An 18,396-nucleotide genomic window follows, 5' to 3' on the forward strand; every position below is an offset into this window, starting at 1 on the left:
TAACAACTCCTGTCGCTTTCTACAGCTCTGGCCAGAGATTTCAGCACAGCCAACCACCGATGAAGCCAGCTGTTGAGCCTCCTCCAAGCCAGGGATGACACCAGCTCAGGGCCGCAGGCCAGCAGTCGGCCACAAGCCCGCAATGCCACGACACATGGTCGATATCACTTAGTGCCTACGGGCAGCCTCTCGCGCCTTCCACTTGTCACGGATGGCGGGCCCCGCGTCCTCGAGCATCTGCTGTGTGACGGGGTTGTGGATGCTTTCGATAACCTTGTCGACGACGGTGATGTGGTTGGCATGCAGCTTGTCGTCGCGGAAGCGGTACATGCGCCAGCGGCCCTGCTCGTCTACGTAGCACTCGATGATGCGACCCACCAGCGGGTCGCCGAGGCCCTTGAGCGTCGTCCACTCCTCCTCCGTCAGGAACAGGTCCCCGTACTCGACGTACGGGTCCGTGCCGCGCTCGACTTGGCCCTGCGCGAAGATAAGCAGTTTCGCGGGTGGCACGCTCTCGTAGTCGATGTAGGGCTCGTTAATCCCCTCCGCGCGGTCCTGCTCGTCAGGTTCTACTGTCGGGAAGTTTAGTTGGAGCTTGAAGTCCACCGTGTTCTCGTCCGCAGGCTTCCACTTAAGGATGTGCTCGTCGGTGCCGCACTTGTATGGTGTCTCGCGGCAGGTGAAGATGAGCCCGTCGTTGCCGTGCGCCAGGTTCGGCAGGACCTCGCGGAACATCTTGACCATGCCGTAGGCCAATTGCATCTCTTTCATAACCATCTGGAACGCCTGAAACCGAGCCTCGTCGGGGTACTTCTTGAACACCTGGCGGTAGGGGGCGTAGATCTTCTGGTTGAAGTATGCAAGCCGCTTGTCGAGGGGCCGCTCCACGAGCGACATTCCGTCCAACGTAAGGCAGTCGAAGACGAGAAACTGGGGCTTTTCGCTTCCGTTCGGTTGCCGGCTCATGATCAGCTCGCCATCGATGATGGACTTGTCGTGCTGGCCGCCCTCATTCTCCGGTGTTGGGAAGTGCAGGTTGCGGTACTGCATGAACCAGAAGTCGTTCTTGCGGTCGATCAGGTAGGCGATTTCGTCGCCAACCTCGTCTGTGGTCAAATAGAGGAGATAGCGTATTCCGTCCGTCTTTTCGCAGACAAAGTAGCTGCGCCGCGGAAGAGACCAGGTTAGCCAGCCGTCGGAGGAGGCCTCGGTCCGACTGCAATGCGCGGGCGACTTACTCTTTGGTCATTAGCTCCTGAAGATGTCTCCTTGAGAAGCTCACCGGCTGTGCACCGGGGAAGCCGATCTGCGACCGCCCGAGAAGTCCAGCGACCTCTTGCCGCAGCTGCTGGAGTAGCTGGCCCTCGGCGCGGACGCCGGGCTCGTCGATCTTCCTGATGGGCGATGCGCTCGCGTCCATGGTGCTTGCGACAGTCGTTTTGCGACAATGATGCGCGTCCTTCCACTGGTCGAGGCGGCTACTTCAAAGACATAAATTCGATACGATGTTTCCAGTGCGTTCGAAGTAACATATCCTGTTCTAGTGTGGTTGGGTTAAAAAGCAACTGCAAAATGAATTAAACGAGATGGAGTGAAGTGAAGGTGAATTGATCAAAAGGGTCCATGGGCGAACTGAGAGAACGGGCAACAGGCAGTGAACAATGAGAGCTCGCTTCAGCGGTGCCTGCCGCCAACTTATCTGTTATCGGAGCTTAGCTCTCAGCCGATGGAGCATGGACCGCTTTGGCCTCAGACCGTTGCTACACATCGAATCGTAAGGGGGTCTGTCCTTTGAATCCTGCAAATTCGCAGTAAAGCTGGCTAGGTATCTACGAAGCCAGCACCCCAACAATACAGGCCTTCTAATGTTGATAATCCATTTTCTTCTGCTGCCAAGAACGCATGCCAGTCCACCCAACAAAGCAGACTGCGGAGAAGAAAGTGCCACACTGAACCTCTAAAGACTTTCCGCCTGCCGGGCTGTGGGCTCCGTGAATCATGCAGCAACTTATGTGCAGCTTTCATTATACAATTACAGCCCTGTCGTTGACCTCCCAGTCGCGTAAGGCATATTGGGCCGGTGGGCAGACTTAACGCAATCATGCATCCTTCATCCTCATCATCTCATCGTCGGGCATTGCTCGAGGCGCCTTTTCCGTCTGCCTGCTAAGACTCGTCGATCTTATCAACCTCGGCTCGCGCCTCCTCCCATGTCTCCTTGTTCTTCTTCGCCCACTCGATCTGGCTCTTTGCATAGGCGAGCTGGGAGCATGTTCATTAGCTGGTGCTGGTGCAGGTGGGGAAGGGTAGTCGAATGCGCAGTAAGGGTAGATACTCACCATGTAGCGTCTCAGGTCATCCTCCTTCTCCTTCTGGAATCGCTTCATGTCTTTCAGCACGCTGGCACTTGCATCCTTGACGTCTTGCGCGACCGCGACCTGCGCCTGCTCAAGTTGGGCGATCGATTCTCGGGTCCTGCCTATGGTGTCCCGCCGAGTCTTCTCCGGGTCAACATCAACAACCCCTTGCACGGCGTGGCGGATGGGGCCAAAGATCTTGTTCGTGATGGAGTTCCCGCTCGCTGCCTTCTTATGGCCCGGGCTGCTGTTGGATCGCTCAGGAGAACCAATCTTGGCTGATGGTGCCGAGGAGATGTCGCCGTGGGTAGGGGGAAAGTCCGAGTCAATAGAAGCCGTGTCTTCCTGGCTACCTTCCCTGCGATGCCGATTCGAAGAATCTTGCACACTTGTAGACCTCCGGGGCGGCTGAATCTGCTGGCTTCCACTAAGGTACTGGTCAATTCTACGGGCTTCCGCCTCACTCCTCTCGAGCTGGTCCAGTAGGAGTCTCTTCTTGTTGAGCTCATCGTTGGTGAGTTCTTGTTGTATCCGTTTCATGATCCGATATCGCAGAACGCTTCTGACCACACCAGCAAATTGCGCGTTTTCTCTCATGGGCTCCGCGAAGCTGGCCCCCAGAGAGGTCGAAAGCTCCTCAGTGGCAACGTAAGACATATCCGCGGCTTGTCCGATCCGCTCTATGACGGGGCCGAGCGTAGGGTCCTGCTCAGACAGCGCAAAGGCGTTGTACTTCGCACCGAGTTCTGACAGGTCCGTCGCCAGTAGAGAGTAGTGGCTGAGCGACCGTCTGTTGACCTTCTCCATAGGCCCCGAAAGCAGCTGTTCCAGTTCCTTGATGGATGACTCGAATGATGTGAAATAAGGATCCAGCTCCTGCTCGCTCAAGTTCGCATTCTCGGGCGGGAATCGGGACAATCCCGCGTTGTTTCCAGTGCCGAAAGCACCATCAACACCGGGGCCAATGGTCTGTTGCGACTTCAGCTTGCTGGAAGATGCTGGGATGGGCAGGTAGTTGTGGGCGGGTGTTGGGTTTGCAGGATCCAGCGGGGGTGCTTTGAAAATGGACTTTGGTATGGATGAGATCGGATGAGAATGGAGGACCTCGTTCTGCGAGCCTGTCAGTTAGCATTCACTCCTCATATGCTCTACTCCACAGGAAGATTCCATACCCAGCTCGCATTCGGGTCTAGGAAGCGCCACCACACGCCATCCGTCCGAATTTGCTGGTTTCTCCGACAGCGATTCAGAAACACCGCGAGCATGCGCTTCCGCAGGTCGATAATCTGCTGGTCCTGCTTCGCGTTGGTGGGGTTGGCCGCATAGTCGGCCATAGTGTGTTTCTCTGGGATCGGAGGGATAATGATGGTAGGGTGAAGTCGAATGAGCGCCTCGCGAAGCGAAGAGAACTCGGAATAACGTCTGCGAACCTCGAGATCCTAATGTTTCTGTCAGCTACCGGGAGCGACGGAAAGCCTCGCAAATGCTTACGCCTGTCCTGATTGTATAAACAATGTATCTGCCTCCGCTTTCCAAGCTCTTCCCAGCGTCTGTGATCAGGATAGGGAGCTCTGGGTTCTCGTAGAGGATCTGCTCAATGCGGCTGTCATAGCCGCCAGGCTTCCTTCGAGGAGCCAGCTGGGCTTGCGCGTCATCGTCATCGTCTTCATCGTCGCCGCTGTCTCGCGCGGCAGTCGCTGGCGCGTTGAAGCTTGATTGGTGAGCTTCCTCTGGGGGATGGGGGACGTCATACTGAGGATCTATGTGGTCCCAATCGGAGTCAGCATCGTCGTCAGACGAGTCAAGGGCGATATCCTGGAACATGTTGAACGCCCGCTGCACACAAAGCAAAGAAATCGCACGGTTAAGCGATACGCACACTCGTGAGAAGTTGGGGACGTGGGATTAGCTATGGACGAGGAAAACGAGTCCCTCCTGTCAAAGCTGTCCCCGTAGGGATTGTTGTCTTCGTCGTTCCACATGCTGCCCGTCTTTCAATTGATATCTAGCTCTCCCGGCCCAGGAGCGTTTTCTGTCTTATCCTGACGCAGGGTGTGTCCTGCTGATGCCGACAGGAGGCTGTCACGGAGGCGCTGGTGCTGATACTGGCGCAGCGGCCCGAAGGTGCACAGCGCAGGAGGCGGGGGTGGGGTACGACGGATGGAGCTCCTAGGATCTGCCACTGCACATGTAGAGCTTCCGGCACAGGGATTGCTAACAAGAATGCGATGGAAATCAAGCCATCCAATGCTGTTGGAGTGTTGCTTATGCAATAAGTGACTGGCGGTGTTGGGAGCAAGTTGGCATATGAAGGTGAGGATGATGTTGGGTGGAAGCTCGGCTGCTATCCTTGGCTAAGAGCTAGTCTAGTGAGCCGCGAGCAAGCAATGACGAAGCTGAGGACGCACGGACCATTCCACACTTGCAGGAGCCTTACATACCTTTACCTGCTCCACTGTCGTCTCCTCTTCCCTTGTTTTAGTACGAGGTTGGGTGTGGATCAACCCTCATGGTGGACACTACACCAAGGGTGAGTGTCTTCCTCACCTTGACGAAGCTTAAGACATGGTGGTGTCTATACTGTAGTGCACGTGGTATGACAAATGCAAGGTTTGCAGTCTGCAGGTCTAATATGAGTTTTTCATTGCATGGTGACACCGCAAGGAGTTTTTCCTTGTCTGGTTTGTCCCCTGCGGCTGTCCTTTGAACCTGCATAATTCTAGTGTCCTCGTGTGTCTGTCCAGCCAATTCTCTGGCCCCCAGACTCGCAGTCACCCGAAACCTGGTACTGCCTCTCTTCCTTCCTCTCTGTTGCAATTGGAAATGCATCATCATCATCTCTCTTCTCCCCATTTCATTCTCACTACCCCCATCTGCCTATACACGTGGCCAGCCCTTTTCCTGGAATAGTTGCAGGACTGAAGGGGGGCAAATCGCGGCCAACAGATGCCTGAAACTGAAAAGCAAGAACAAGTATTAAAAGAAAAAGCTGCCCCTTTGATGCAATGCCGCATGCGAGTTTGCGCATACATGAAACCCGGCAAAAACAGAACAGACAAATTCAATGAAGCTCCCCTGTTGCCGTTTTCCTCGGCCGGGGTATGGGAATTGCACATGCTGTTTGGTACTCCTTACTGAACATAACACATCGCTGAAGAAAGCCCAGTTATTCCTACAAAGTGACACTCGTCTTCGTGTTTGGGCTCATGTGGTACGAGCAATGAAGTGTTGTCCGGAATCTTGCTCCATCGTAGAGCGTGGTAGAATGTGGACAGCGGATGATAGTCGTAGAATGATTGAATGGATGTAGATTTTGCACTGAGATAATCGCTCCAGGCAGTCATAAGACATGTCATATGGTCTTAGTCCAACTCCATCCCATCCGCTGGAGACGTGGCCTGGTCTGGTACATTGGGCTCGGTCTCGGGCGTCTCTATGCCGCTTGTAGCGGGCTTGATATTGGTGACAGCTGGAGGCAGATCGTCACCGTCCTTGTTTGCTTCGGAGACTGGGGTGAGGGCGGAGTCAACGGCGGTCTGGGTAGCAGGCTCCTTGTCGATCCTTTTCTCGAGGTTCGAAGCCATGTCGGCAATGGTGTCGGTGGTAGATGTGGCATCGTTGCCGACGACGGACGACACAGCGGCGTTGACAATTTTCGAGACGACCTGCGTGACGCCGGAGTCATCGTCGTGATCGGCTTGTTGTTGGCCAGTAACAGGAGTGGAAGCACTATCTTCCGCGGCGGTTGTAGTCGGCTGAACTACAGACGATGCAGTGTGCTGCTGAGGTTCAGGACCGTCCATATTGGCAATGCCTTGGATCGTGTCGTCTGCACTCTGTCGTCTGTTGCCTGTGGTGGTAGGAGTGGGGCAGTCTCTTCCGTTCTGGGACATTCCGTCGAGGTGAGCTCTGGTAGATGTAGGACCAGCAGCTTCTGCTGCGTTCGAGTCAACATCGCCGCCATTGTCCTGCATATGTTGCTTTTTGTCGCGCTTCTTCAACTCGGAAATGATTCTGTCGTACATCTGGCGGGTCGCCTCCTTCATTGCCGCGAGCTCATCGACGCTAGCAAAATTCAAGGATTGATCAGTGACGTGCATCTTCTCCACAGATGCCACGCTCGTTATCTCCGTCGTTGATTTGGGATCAACCGGCTTCCCCTTGTGCCACACTAAGGGTTCTTGATTGAGCTGGAGTAGACTAAGAGCGGCCTTCGTTCGCTCCCTAACCTCGTCCTCGCGGAGCCTTCTGGGCTTTGTAACCGGCTTCCCAACAGCCTTGCGATGGCGAAGCATTCTGGGAAAGATAGTCAGCGTCCGATTTATAGATGTATACAGGTGCTCAACTTACTTGGACATGAAGTCTGCCTGCACGCCCTCAGAAGACAGGCGGTAAACGCGGCCGAAGCTTGGATCACGAAGGCCGCTGTGGCTTGCTGACTCCGAGTCGTCTTCAATCTCAATGTAGCCATTATTCACGTTGCCGCGGCGGTAGGCGTAGTAGATCTCGGACTGGCCCCTGATCTTCCGGAACTTGTGAGCCGGACCTAACGGGGCGACGTCCCTTAGAAGATCTTCAATGTGGCATGGGCATCTGAACAGGTTTGGATTTGGGGTGATGGCTCGCGGTGGATCCAAGCAGTCGGTGTGCCACCATAGACCACACAAAGAGCAAGGGAGAATCGGTCGGTCCCCTCTTGTGGCTTGCTGGCAGGAGTGACACAGAATCGGGACATTGTCCTTGTCGACGACTTGGTGATAGTCAAACTCCACCTTATCGACGACCTTTTGCCTCCTGTAACAACTTGTCAGCTGACATGTGGCGCAAGACGAGGAGCTGGTCGAGGATGGGGACTGAAGCTGCAGGCCATCGGCAAGTTGCAACATGCTCATAGACTCGGCTTGGTTTGTGATGTCGAGGAAAGGTATTACTTACTTTGTTCCCTTGGGCTGAGCAACGAAGTCTTCGTATTCTCCGTCGGGGCCCGTCTTGACCCCCTCGAAATACTCCCGGGTCTTCTTAGGCAGGCGGTAGCTCACTGCGTGCTTCTTATCAAGCGCAGTCATCAAGGGGCCCCATGGACCCTTATGCTGTTGGACGAGCCCTGGATCACGTTTAATGCTGCAGTCCCAACAGTACCACTCTTCATCCTCATCACTCAGGACGCTGTAGGGTATGAAAGGATCGTGGCACAATTGATGGAAAGCGCGAGTGCATCCATCACAGCAGACAATCTCGCCGTTGCCGCCGCAGGCCGAGCAGAAATCATCATTATCGACCTGTATCAACATGTTAGTTTGGCGTTGATAGAGAAGATCATTTGAGACGGTCCGATCAGATGCAGTTTTGAGACATCGAAGCAGGGAAAGCGTGGCGTTGTGTCCAGTGATGAGATGAGCAGGGATGACTCGCCCACACCTCACTAAACCGGGCGGCAGTGTCGGATCAACCGCTGGGGGCCTGCCACTGCCACAGCCACTGCACTTGTACCCGAGGCAGGGCCAGGGCCTGGGCCTGGAGGACCAAAACCCAAAACTTGGCTGACAACCCCCGGCAGCAGCGCAGCACGCAGAATCAACAGAAGAGAATAATGCACATCCAGCGCAACCAAAAGAAAAGGGTCGAGATGTTTGGCAGACTGGGGGTTGATACGCAGAACACGAGAAGGGAAGAGGCCGAGATAGATTTAAGAAAAATAATTGATGACCCTCATGAGAGTGAACGATGAGAACAGCAAAAATCGGACATACCTGCGCATTTGGATTGCCATTCATGGTTGGACTGGCACGATCAGCCCGCGCTCGAGGGTTTCCAGCCGCTGTTCCTGCTTTGTTCTTCACCGGCCTGTGAAAAAGCATCAGTACTAAGTCCACAAATAGCCTTCCTGAGAGAGTGGTGATGCTTGTGGAGGTTGGGATCTTGGTCATCAGCGACCTCGGTTCGCCGATGGCAAGGATTCATCCTGTGAAACCGATTCCTTCCATCGATAGCGATGCAGATCCGTGACAGTTTTGTCATGTCCAATAGTAGACGAAATGCCACGCCGAGGAGATGCAAATACGAGGCAGGAAGTATGAGGCAAGTCAAGGGCAGATGAAAGAAGACATGTACTTACGACACCTTAAGTCGCGGACCAGTACGAGCTCGTTTGGCAGGGCGGACAGGTGTTGCAGCCCGAGAGGTCACACCAGTGCTAGGCTCTCCGTGGGTAGCAAAGTCGGGCGACGTCGATGCAGCATCATCGCCTTCACGGTCTTCATGGTGACGCTTTGCAGCGCGGGTGGTCCTGCCACCTCGACCAGACTGGGTTGCAGCGGCAGGGGATGGACGTGGCTCCGGTTCTGGTTCTGGCTCCGGCTCCAGCTCCTCCACATCTGGCACCGAGGACAGGTCCGACTGCACAGACTGCTCCCGCACAAGTGAGCCTGGCATGAGTTCGGCTCTGACGTGGCTGTCGTCCTTGGATCGGGCGTCGTTGGTTAGACGATGGGTATTCTCCCTCGCCGCGCGTCTGCGCGTGGTCGTCAAGTCGTCCTCACTCAGCCTCTGAGTGGGGGTGAAGTCTGGAGCGCCACGGCGAGGGTTTCTGGAGCGCTGTAATCCTGGGCCTGGTGCCTCGCCGACAAGGTTGGTTGATGCTGCGTTTTGTTGACTGGCGTTGTTGGCGTTGGGTTCGGAAGGTGCATTTGCATTTGCATTTGCATTTGCACTTCGTCGCCCTCTAGCGGGTGCCCGCCTTGGGCGCGCCGTCATTGGCTGGAGCTCAGGACCAGGTCCTGGCTCTGCGCCGTTGGGTTTGGGGGCGCCCGCTGAGCTGGGACGCTCATTCTCGCCGGCGACAGCCTCGGCGGCGGAGGCGGCAGCGACGTCCATATCGCCGGCATCTTGCATCGGCTTGTCCTCGTCGGCTTCCTGGGGGGGTGAGAGCGGTGGGGACAAAGATTTGGCCGTCGACAGTGAGGAGTCACTAGCCACTGAGCCCGAGCGAGTCTTGCGTCGCGAGGGCGACGCGTTTGCACGGCCATTCATTCCGCGCGATGCAGATGCAGATGCAGTCTTGCGGCCGGCGGAGCGGCCGGTAGATGGTTCGCGAGTCTGCAATTTCTGCCTCTTGGAAGGGTGGGGCGGTGTGGCGACCGGCTCGGGCTCAACCTCAGCTGTCTCTAGCTTCACCTCTGACTGATCTGGACTCTGCCCTTCTTGCTGGGGCTGAGTTTCACTCTCGTCAGTAGTTTCGTCAGTGCTGTTGTCCTCGTTCCGCTTGCGTTTCTTGTGGTCGGCAAGTTCTTGCAGCCTTGACAGATCCAAGGTGACGAGATCCTTGTATGGGGCAGGCTGCGGCGGGTGGGGCACGTATTCTTTGTTTTCGCGCGCCTCTGCCTCAAAGTACTTGATAGCAGTCGCGTCTTTGTTTCCCTCGACTATCTTGGGGTTCAAATAGAGGCCAAAATTGAAGACCGAATCGGTACTGGCCGTTTGGCGGAAAATAGATTCCGCCAGTAGCAAGAAGCGCCCATTTCCCTGGTATTCTTCGTAGAGGGTCTGGTACGCGTACGCGACATCGTACCTGTGGTGTTTCAGGGCTTCGGCCACGGCGGATTCAAATGCCTTGGCCACCACTTCTTTCTGCGCAACGATGCGCTCGAGCTCCGACGCCGTGTAATGAGGCCCGTCGCGCCGTTTTGGCTGGGTGGGCGACTGAGGTGCAGATGGTCGGAGAGCAGGATTAGTCTGCTGAGGTGCGGCTGATTGCGCACGCGTAGCCGGCGCCATTTCGAAAATTGACGCGCTTTGCGCTGATGATTCACGCTTGAAGAAAGTGTCGTCAATGTCGTTGAGGGACGCGACGGATCGGGGTGTCGTAGGTAAGTGAGATGAGGAGAATGAGGGCAGTTCCTCGATTGACTGTTTGACTGGATCAGGCAGAAAGGGATTTGAAGAGTATGTCGGTGGGAACAACGCAGAGCGTGTTGCAAGAGCAGGCTGCGTCAATGGAGGCAATGTGGGTGGTATTGACTGCGACTGATGAGAAGGCGACGGTGAGCTCTGAGACACGCGCCGAGAGGTGGGTGAGTTGTGAGAGTCAGGTAGAGTGTGCGGTTGAGGGGTCGGTGTCAATTCTGAGGGAGGTTGGTCTTCAGAGTCAGGCTGGACGATGTCTGAAGTCGGTGGGATCGAGGCTGAAGCTTGGTGTTGTGCTGCAGCAGTAGAAGCAGTGGGGGTAGGTGAATTGTGCTCAAGAAGAGGGAGTGCAGGTTCAGATTCAGGTTCCTGTTCTGCTTCTGGTTCTGATTCCGCGTCTGGTCTTGCTTCTGCATCTGCTTCGTGGGCTTCAACTTCAGGTTCAAGACCGGCTTCAGGTGCAGGTGTTGAAGAAGGTCGAGGTGTGGCCACGGCTGTGGAGGGGGTAGGTGACTGCGTGCCCGACAGGTCGAATTGGCCGTTGGAGCTATTGTTCGCAGCACCACCACCATTCTTCTTCTTCAACACAATGCGTTTGCCCCCATTCTTGCGCGGCCCCAGCGTCAACGCACTCCCATCCTGCCCCGAGGAGCCCTCCCGGCCTCCCGACGCGCCGCCGCCGTGAAAAGGGCTGCTCGCCCCCAGCAGTTTCTTGAACATGGCCGGCTTTGGCCTCGTCCCCAACGGCTCCATCGTCTCCAGCACCCCCTGCCGTACGAGCCCGTCCTCCTGGAAGCTCGCGAGCCTGGCACGCTCGGGCTCTATCCATGCCTCCATAAACTGCCTCGATCGGTCTAGCGACGCCGCATCTCTGCTCTCCTTGTCCCTGCTGCTATCGTTGGAACCCCGGGATCCTACTCCTGTACCACCCACTGCCGGACTCGAGTATCGCGAGCGCGTGGCTCTCGTGGTGGGTGGTGCACCCATAGTCGCCGCCCTTGGGGTGCCTGGCGTGGGTTCGCCCCCCCTTATCGTCGAGGTGCTGCCTCTGGTCCAGCCGCGCTCCTTCTCGCGACCACTGGGGTTTGCGCCTGTGAACACCACCCTATATGATATATTAGTAATTATTCTCTTGAGGATCTGGAAGAGTATCTGGTTTACTTGTCTGTGTGTTCTTCAGTCCAGGCGCAAAGCCGCACTGTTTGGGTGGGGAGCTCGGTGCTGCAACGCGTTCCCGGAGGCGGAGATGCAGCTCTGGGAACGGAATGTTTGGAAAGGAGGTTCGAAATTTGAGAACGGACTGCCCTCTCCAAAAAAGAGCTCTGACCTCGCCTGGGCTGGGCTGCTGACAGAGAGCCAACAGGCTCGAGCTAGGGGGTCTTGACAGGTTTCGGAGGTGCGGGTTGGAGAGCCGATCCTCCTCTGTCAGGGGCTGCACAGGCGGCCGAGATCCTCTTCAGTGCTACCAAAACCGTCCAGGGCAGCATCAGCTTCTGCCCGCGAACAGCCGTGTCAAGGGTGCCCTTTAACAGCACGGAACGCTTCAATAATATGAGAAGAGCTCGGCCACTTGGTGACAGTCAAGTTGCAGTGATTACTATACTTTCCCATGCAGAGATCTCGGGGCGGAAATATTGTGACGCCACCCGTGTGTGCGCGCTCAGGGGCAGACGGGGGATCAGTGAAGCACGGCAGATGGCGTCAAAGCTATAGCCTTTGTTTACGCGCTTCCCCGGTCGTCGCGGCCTTTATTGCGTGGAGCCAACATCCAAGTCCCATCAAGAAGCTCCAAGGAAATTGTCAGGTCCAGTAAGACCGCGAACAGGAAGCAGCGACAGCTGTGCGCTGCCCAGATGACCTGGTGGCGTGGAGCCTGACGGGGGCTAAAGTTATCAACATCGCTCGCTCACTCATTGGCGCTCAAAGGGCAGTTGCAGCTCGCAACCAGGGCATGAACGAGAAAGAAGTGGCCCAGTCATGTGGCCTCGACATCGAGCCTGCTGCGAGCTCGCTCACATTTTTAACCGCATCATTTAACCTGCTCCCGGTTGTCGCATCCAATGCTGGTCTATTTTTTGTCTTTTCTGGAGCTTTTCCTACTTGCATGCGTTTTGGCGGTACCGTCCCTCCTCCCTGCTGACCCCTCGGGTCTCAAGGTTCCCACAATGTGCCGGTGCGTCCGCGTCGCAAGCCCGGCCACCTGCAGGCCAACTGCCACACCTTTTTTGCCCCCGCCTGGGAATGGGATCTTGTTGAGCCTGCAGCCTTCCATGGGCTGTGGTGTGCGTACCTCTGCTGACTTTTGAATACCTCGTGAATGCTAATCAAAAATCGCCCAAAACTCGCAATGCAGTCATGTGTCCAACCGGCGAAATTGCCGCTTCGATGCTTTCCTCTCTGGCGAGCAGCAAAAGCTTCAGGACAGCTTACGACTCGGTGGTCGTCTTCTTCTTCTTCTTGCCCTTGTTCTTGGCGAGGGGAAGCTCGAGGATCTTGAGGATCTCCTCATCCGTGATCTTCTTGTCGGTCTTGAACTTGGTCAAGTCCCAGGCGGACGGCCCTCCAAGCTTTGTGATGCCGTTCTTGGTGATGGCTGCGTGACTGGTCAGCGATGTTAATATTGACATTGCGCGTGAATCGCGCCTTACCGATGGTGGTCCACGTTCTGACAACGGGTGCGTTGTCCTTGTCGCCAACGAGCTCGTACTGGCGGAAGACACCGCTTCGCACGCACTCGACCACGCCGGTCTTAGCATCCTTCTCATCCTCGAGCTGCCTCAAGCTGAAGGGGAAGAAGCCGAACTTCTTCTGGGCCTCGGAGTAGATCTTGCGAGAAGTGGGCCGCTTCAGGCCATACTGCTGCGCAGTACGACGGTGCAAGGTGGACCGCTGCTCGATCTGCTTGACCTTGCCTGATCCCGAGCTCATGCCAATCTCGACGCCCCAGACCTCACCGACCTCGGGTGTGCCATCGCCCTTGGAGCCCTCGCCTGGCGCGAGCACGATCTTCTTCTTGTCCTCAATCTCGTTGCGGCTAAAAAGCCAGGAAGTGGTGCTCTCAACGATGTTGACCTCATAGCTTTTGGCGACCTTCTGGACCAGGTCGTTGATCTGAGCCTGAGTCTTGGGCTTGGCAGCCGCGGCCTTGGCCTTCTCCTCGTCTGTCCCAGTGGCCAGAGTTCCCGGGGGGAGCATCAGCCTGAGGAGCAACTCATTGGCGTAGTGGGTCGCCAGCATGAGATCGGCAGTCTTGCCCTCGATGACGTCGGTCTTCTTGTCCTTGGCAGGAACGATGATCGTGTCGCAGACAATCGAGGCGAATCCGTCGATCTGGGCGCCAAGCTGGATCTTGACAGGCTCGCCTTCCTGGAGCTCGATGACAGCCTCCTTCTCGTCGGTCTTCAGCGGGGTGTAAGGAGTGACATAGGAGCTAGGAGAGACGGTGGTGGGGTGAGCAAAGCCTGCGTTAGGCCGGTGTCAGCAGAGCCCATTCGTAAAGGCAAGCCTGGGAGGCTGCATTGGGAAGTCTTGTTACCCTTGGAGACCTTCTTTCCCCGCCAGACCTTGGAAATCTCGTCCTCGAGCAGCTGGTCGCCCTTGCCGCAGATGTCGGAGATCTTCTCGCCTGCAACGCACAGGTCCTTGACAGCAGCGAGGACCTTCTCGGAGATCTCGGCCGCGGTCTTGTACTTGGTCAAAGTGTCAGGGTTGTTGAGAGTGTAGTCTATATGGTCGGATCAGCACGTGGTCCGGCCCAGGTTTTGAAGAAGGAAATCCAAGCCATTGAGCATCGACGTAGGAACGATAGAGCTCCGTGGGTGATCTTGAGGGGTCATTGCAATGCTCCGAGTCTCGACACTGGCTGGCCATGGAAGGTAGAGCTCGAGTGCAAGCAAGGTGATGGTTGGCTGTGACGGCAGAGCTGCAGCTAGGGAAGGAGGAGGAGGAGGAGGTTGTTAGGAGGGGAGGGAGAGCTAACTAACCGATCTCCTTCTCTTCGGTCGCCATGATTGCAACTGTTTCCGATTGGGATCGGAGACGTCGTCGAGGTTGAGGGGGATTGGAAAGAATGTAAGTAAGGAGGGTCTAGACGAGTCTCCCGAGTACTTCGTACCTGGTGTGAGAAGAAGAGAGGGGGTGGGAACAAAGCTGGGGGGGGACTCGAGGAGGGAGGTAGGCAGGTGGTGGGCTCGTGATGTCTTGGGTAGCAGCTGCGAACGTAAGGTTCCAGTTGTGGCTCAGTGCAGGTGATTTTTTACCCCTCTACAGCATTTCAAGGTGGGGGAGGGGGCATTCTGTGGGCATTCCTGCCGTTGCCGTTCCAAGGTACGGTACGAGACGGGACAAATACGTAACGTTCGCTTCATTGGGCCTCACCCACGTATGACAGCATCCGGTTCTGCCAAATGCTGCTGCTTGCCAAGCCTGGCTTTGTTAAGCTCTGGCTGCTCTTGGGCTTGAGGCCCGCTTTCAGCAGGTAGCCAGCCAGCCAGGCTCAGGTACCACAGAGCCACAGGAGCATCCCATTGGGAGAGGGAGCTTGGGACAACACCAGCCAGCCCGTCACCAGCCCCCCCTCGTGTGGGTAGTAAATCGCACGGGCCCCCTGGGGACTTTCTCCCCTGGTGCAATCCTCATGCTTGGAACAGGTATTCCTACCCGTGACTATTGCACCCCCATCGTGTTGTGGCACCCTCCACCCTCTTTCCAGACCCTCACCTAGAAGTATATCTGGAACAATTGCGCTTCTGGACGATCCTCTCCAGACATCTGTATGTCCTAGTGGGGACCATCTTCTTTGTCGATGGCCTCAGACGAGATGCTCGGGTGAGAAAGGACATGGTGTCGATTTAAGGGAATGCGAGCCTCGTACCGCCGTACCTCACCTGGTCCGAGCGCTTTACAAGGTTCGCCAGGCCCCAAGCGTCTCCAGGGCTCTCTCCAGTCGCGACCGATCCCAGAAAGCGCGACAACGCGATAGAGACACATCGACGTTGAGCCCCATTGTCCTTCATCTTTGCCGTCAAGGGATCCAGCAAGTGACAGGGCCGACACAGTGAAATCCATCCCTCTCTGTACCGTGTCGCGGATCGCTGTCAACCGAAGCGGCACGTCGCCCACTTGCGACAGTCTGTCGCGATGGCATCTTCATCCGAGTCCTCAGCCCCAGCCTCTGCCTCTGCCTCTGCATCCGCATCCGCATCTGCATCAGCGTCTGCGCCGGTACCTACTACAAGCTCTGGCGACCCTTCATCGACTGTCCCCTCAGAATCTGCTCCACCTGCCCCGTCTTCTTCCACGCCGACGGCCGAGAATGGCGCCGCAGACGACCCAGCCTCCAAGAACCAGGCCTCCAAAGAGCCCACACCAGAAACCGAGGTACCCGTGCGTACCGAGGAATCTTTCAAGGCCTATCAGCTGGAGCGCATCATTGCACGGGATAAAATCGCCACTGCAGCCCTGAAGGAGAAGCAGGCGCGCCTCGAGGAGAACACGAAACGATGGAAACAAGAGATCGACGAGTACAAGCTGATCCAGACCCAACCCACTGCGCAATTCTTCCCTCCCTCCAGATTGTATGGTGAAGGTTACAACGGATTTGGCAATGGCCATACTGAGAATCGCGGTCCACCCCGTCTGATTTATCCCAAAGACAAGCCTCGCGCTGGCAAGCGAACTACACCAGCCTTGCCGAAGGCTAGCCGAAAGGACCTGAAGGAGCAGGCTGATCAGTATGAAGAACTAGTGCCTGTACGGCTCGATGTCGACTGGGACAAGCTCAAGCTGCGAGACACGCTCACATGGAACCTCCACGACCGTCTGGTACCAATCGATCTTTTCTCCGCACAGCTTGTCGAAGACATGGGCCTAAAAGCACCGCACGACCGGCCTGTCTACGAACAAATCCAACATCAGATCCGCGAACAGCTGCTCGACTTTTACCCCATGGTCTTTTCTAGAGAGGATGCTCTCGACCCCGAACTACCCTATTCCGCATACAAAAATGACGAGATGAGAATATTGATCAAGCTCAACATCACTATTGGCGCCGTCACACTAATCGACCAATTTGAATGGGAGATGAATGAGCCAGAAAATTCACCAGAAGATTTTGCCCGGGTCATGGCTCATGACCTGTCACTATCGGGCGAGTTCACTACGGCAATAGCACACTGCATCCGAGAGCAGACCCAGCTGTTCACAAGGACGTTGTATGGCATCGGGCATCCTTTCGACGGCAGGCCAATCGAAGAACCGGACCTTGCCGCGTCTTTCCTACCCTCGCCTTTGCCCAGTGTCTTCCGGCCCCAACAACAAGCCAAGGACTATGCGCCATATCTCTATGAATTGGGCGATGCCGACCTGGAGAGGAATGAAGTCATTTTCGCAAGGGAGCAGCGCAAGCAGAAGAGATCAGTAAACAGGCGTGGCGGTCCACAGCTGCCCGATCTCAAGGAGCGACAGAGGACAATACGAACAATGGTCGTCTCCTCAACTATCCCTGGAGCTGCAGACTCAATTGAGAAGACGGGGCTCTTCAAACGAGTTGCAGGCGCTGGCACTGGAAGGGGACGCGGTCGCGGCCAACATGACGGCACATTTTCAGACTCGGAGGAGAGTGAAGAATCAGCACCCGACTCTCCAGCTATGTCTCAACTCGCTGGAACTGCGCGGACTCGAGGCATGCGCGGCGCTGCTACTGTCGCGCAACAGAAGATGGCGCACATCGGTCGTTCCGAGACGCCTGAGGTCATCACATCACATCATCACGAAACTAGAACGTCAAGGCGCTTTGGTCGTGCCTTGGACGAAACACCTGACGAGCCTCGCAATCACTGGGTGGCTATCAAGGTACCACGCACATACGAGAGAGCCAGGAAAATGCTTTGGGATATTAAGATGGGCCGGCCGATCACGCGCCCTGACGCTGCTCAAACCCCCCGCCAGCCACGAGCTCCCAGCGCGTCACTTCCGCCAGGTAGCATGGGGCCACCTCTGACTCCTTCAGCACCACCCAAGCCACCTCTTGTAAAGAATGCAAGTAGCATGTCGCAGCCTGGCTCCTCGGCACCTGTGCCCCAAGTAGGCCGTGTACCGGCTCCTCCGCCACCCGGGGAAGGCCAACCTCCCCTCGAAATAGTGAGTCAGCTGCCTTTAAACATCCTTTCCCTCTTGTCACAACCACAGCTGCTTGCTTTTCGCATGTCGAATTCAGCTGACCATCTCATAGCCTCCACCACCAGAGTGGCTGGAAAAGTCACTTAATGACCTGCGCAAGTCCTGGCCTCATGACAACTTCGAGGCTACAATGCGGCACTGTGCCGTGCACGCCGACACAGAGACTACCATCATCCCGCCGCCACAGATCCCACGAGGCCAGCCGCTTCCCGATAATGTGAAGTACATGTTTCTCCCCCGGATTAGGTGTCCCGACTGCCCGGGCAAGCTCTACACGCCCGGCCCGGACATGACGGCGGCCAACTTCGAGGTGCACTTGCGTAATAAGCAGCACCGCGACAAGGTGAACAAACGCGCCGGCTTCGAGACGGACCCTGCCAAGGCGGCCTCATCCGCAGGCGGTTCATAGTAGGAGTGAGGGCTTGGCAGGCGAACACGAAGCCCGGGCCAGAGCTGTCTGGCAAGAAAGTAATGAAGCCCCGGGGCCAACTGAGGCTAGCACTGGAAGCAGACGCATCAGGCCTCTGGAGTCACGCCCCACTGGCAGGGCGCCCAGTAGACTTAAGGAGTAGGCCTAACGCGGAAAGAGGACAGGTACCCAAGGATTAGGAGGAACCGGGCGAGCTTTTCGAAACGAAAGAAAGCCTGGTGGCGTACACTCCCTAAATACAAAACCGGGCGAGGTACGGCGGGGGTAGAAAAAGGCGCATCGGGGGAGGCCGACTGGTCAAGCCGGCCTTTTTACTCTTTTCAGAAAGTGTCTTTTTTGTCTATTTGCTTTTTAGGACTAGGAAAGGCAGTGTAGATTAGTAGGGGCCTATGAGGATATACCAGATGACGATATTGTGTGTCAACCTGCTGCTGCTGCCGAAGCCCTGGACATTGAGTCCCGGGGTTCTGGGTGAGTATCGTCTAACTCTCCCGCCGACTGGTGGTTACGGCATGCTGTGTGCGTGAA

General features: G+C 56.3%; 5 protein-coding genes across 5 annotated transcripts; 1 reads left to right on the forward strand and 4 right to left on the reverse strand.

The window, feature by feature from the left end:
* Nucleotides 1–168: 168 nt before the first annotated feature.
* J7T55_010326 (mrna capping enzyme alpha) lies at nt 169–1,420 on the reverse strand (the record flags this gene model as incomplete). The annotated part of the gene is made up of 2 exons (XM_053134392.1): nt 169–1,162; nt 1,239–1,420. The coding sequence occupies 2 exons, from the start codon at nt 1,418–1,420 to the stop codon at nt 169–171; spliced, it is 1,176 nt and encodes a 391-aa protein (XP_052987882.1).
* Nucleotides 1,421–2,166: 746 nt separating this feature from the next.
* J7T55_010327 (uncharacterized protein) lies at nt 2,167–4,339 on the reverse strand (the record flags this gene model as incomplete). The annotated part of the gene is made up of 5 exons (XM_053134394.1): nt 2,167–2,262; nt 2,340–3,467; nt 3,530–3,796; nt 3,849–4,117; nt 4,237–4,339. 5 exons carry the CDS (start codon nt 4,337–4,339, stop codon nt 2,167–2,169), a joined length of 1,863 nt encoding a protein of 620 aa, XP_052987883.1.
* A 1,380-nt stretch (nt 4,340–5,719) lies between these two features.
* Nucleotides 5,720–11,246, reverse strand: J7T55_010328 (uncharacterized protein; the record flags this gene model as incomplete). Its single annotated transcript, XM_053134395.1, has 5 exons — nt 5,720–6,653; nt 6,708–7,151; nt 7,293–7,636; nt 8,108–8,201; nt 8,473–11,246. 5 exons carry the CDS (start codon nt 11,244–11,246, stop codon nt 5,720–5,722), a joined length of 4,590 nt encoding a protein of 1,529 aa, XP_052987884.1.
* Nucleotides 11,247–12,685: 1,439 nt separating this feature from the next.
* Nucleotides 12,686–14,267, reverse strand: J7T55_010329 (curved dna-binding protein; the record flags this gene model as incomplete). The annotated part of the gene is made up of 4 exons (XM_053134396.1): nt 12,686–12,852; nt 12,908–13,720; nt 13,795–13,983; nt 14,243–14,267. 4 exons carry the CDS (start codon nt 14,265–14,267, stop codon nt 12,686–12,688), a joined length of 1,194 nt encoding a protein of 397 aa, XP_052987885.1.
* Nucleotides 14,268–15,398: 1,131 nt separating this feature from the next.
* Nucleotides 15,399–17,847, forward strand: J7T55_010330 (uncharacterized protein; the record flags this gene model as incomplete). The annotated part of the gene is made up of 2 exons (XM_053134397.1): nt 15,399–17,399; nt 17,491–17,847. 2 exons carry the CDS (start codon nt 15,399–15,401, stop codon nt 17,845–17,847), a joined length of 2,358 nt encoding a protein of 785 aa, XP_052987886.1.
* Between the last annotated feature and the right edge of the window lie 549 nt (nt 17,848–18,396).

The sequence above is a fragment of the Diaporthe amygdali genome (assembly GCF_026229845.1).
Source record: "Diaporthe amygdali strain CAA958 chromosome Unknown NODE_44_length_330046_cov_65_728535, whole genome shotgun sequence".
NCBI lineage: Eukaryota > Fungi > Ascomycota > Sordariomycetes > Diaporthales > Diaporthaceae > Diaporthe > Diaporthe amygdali.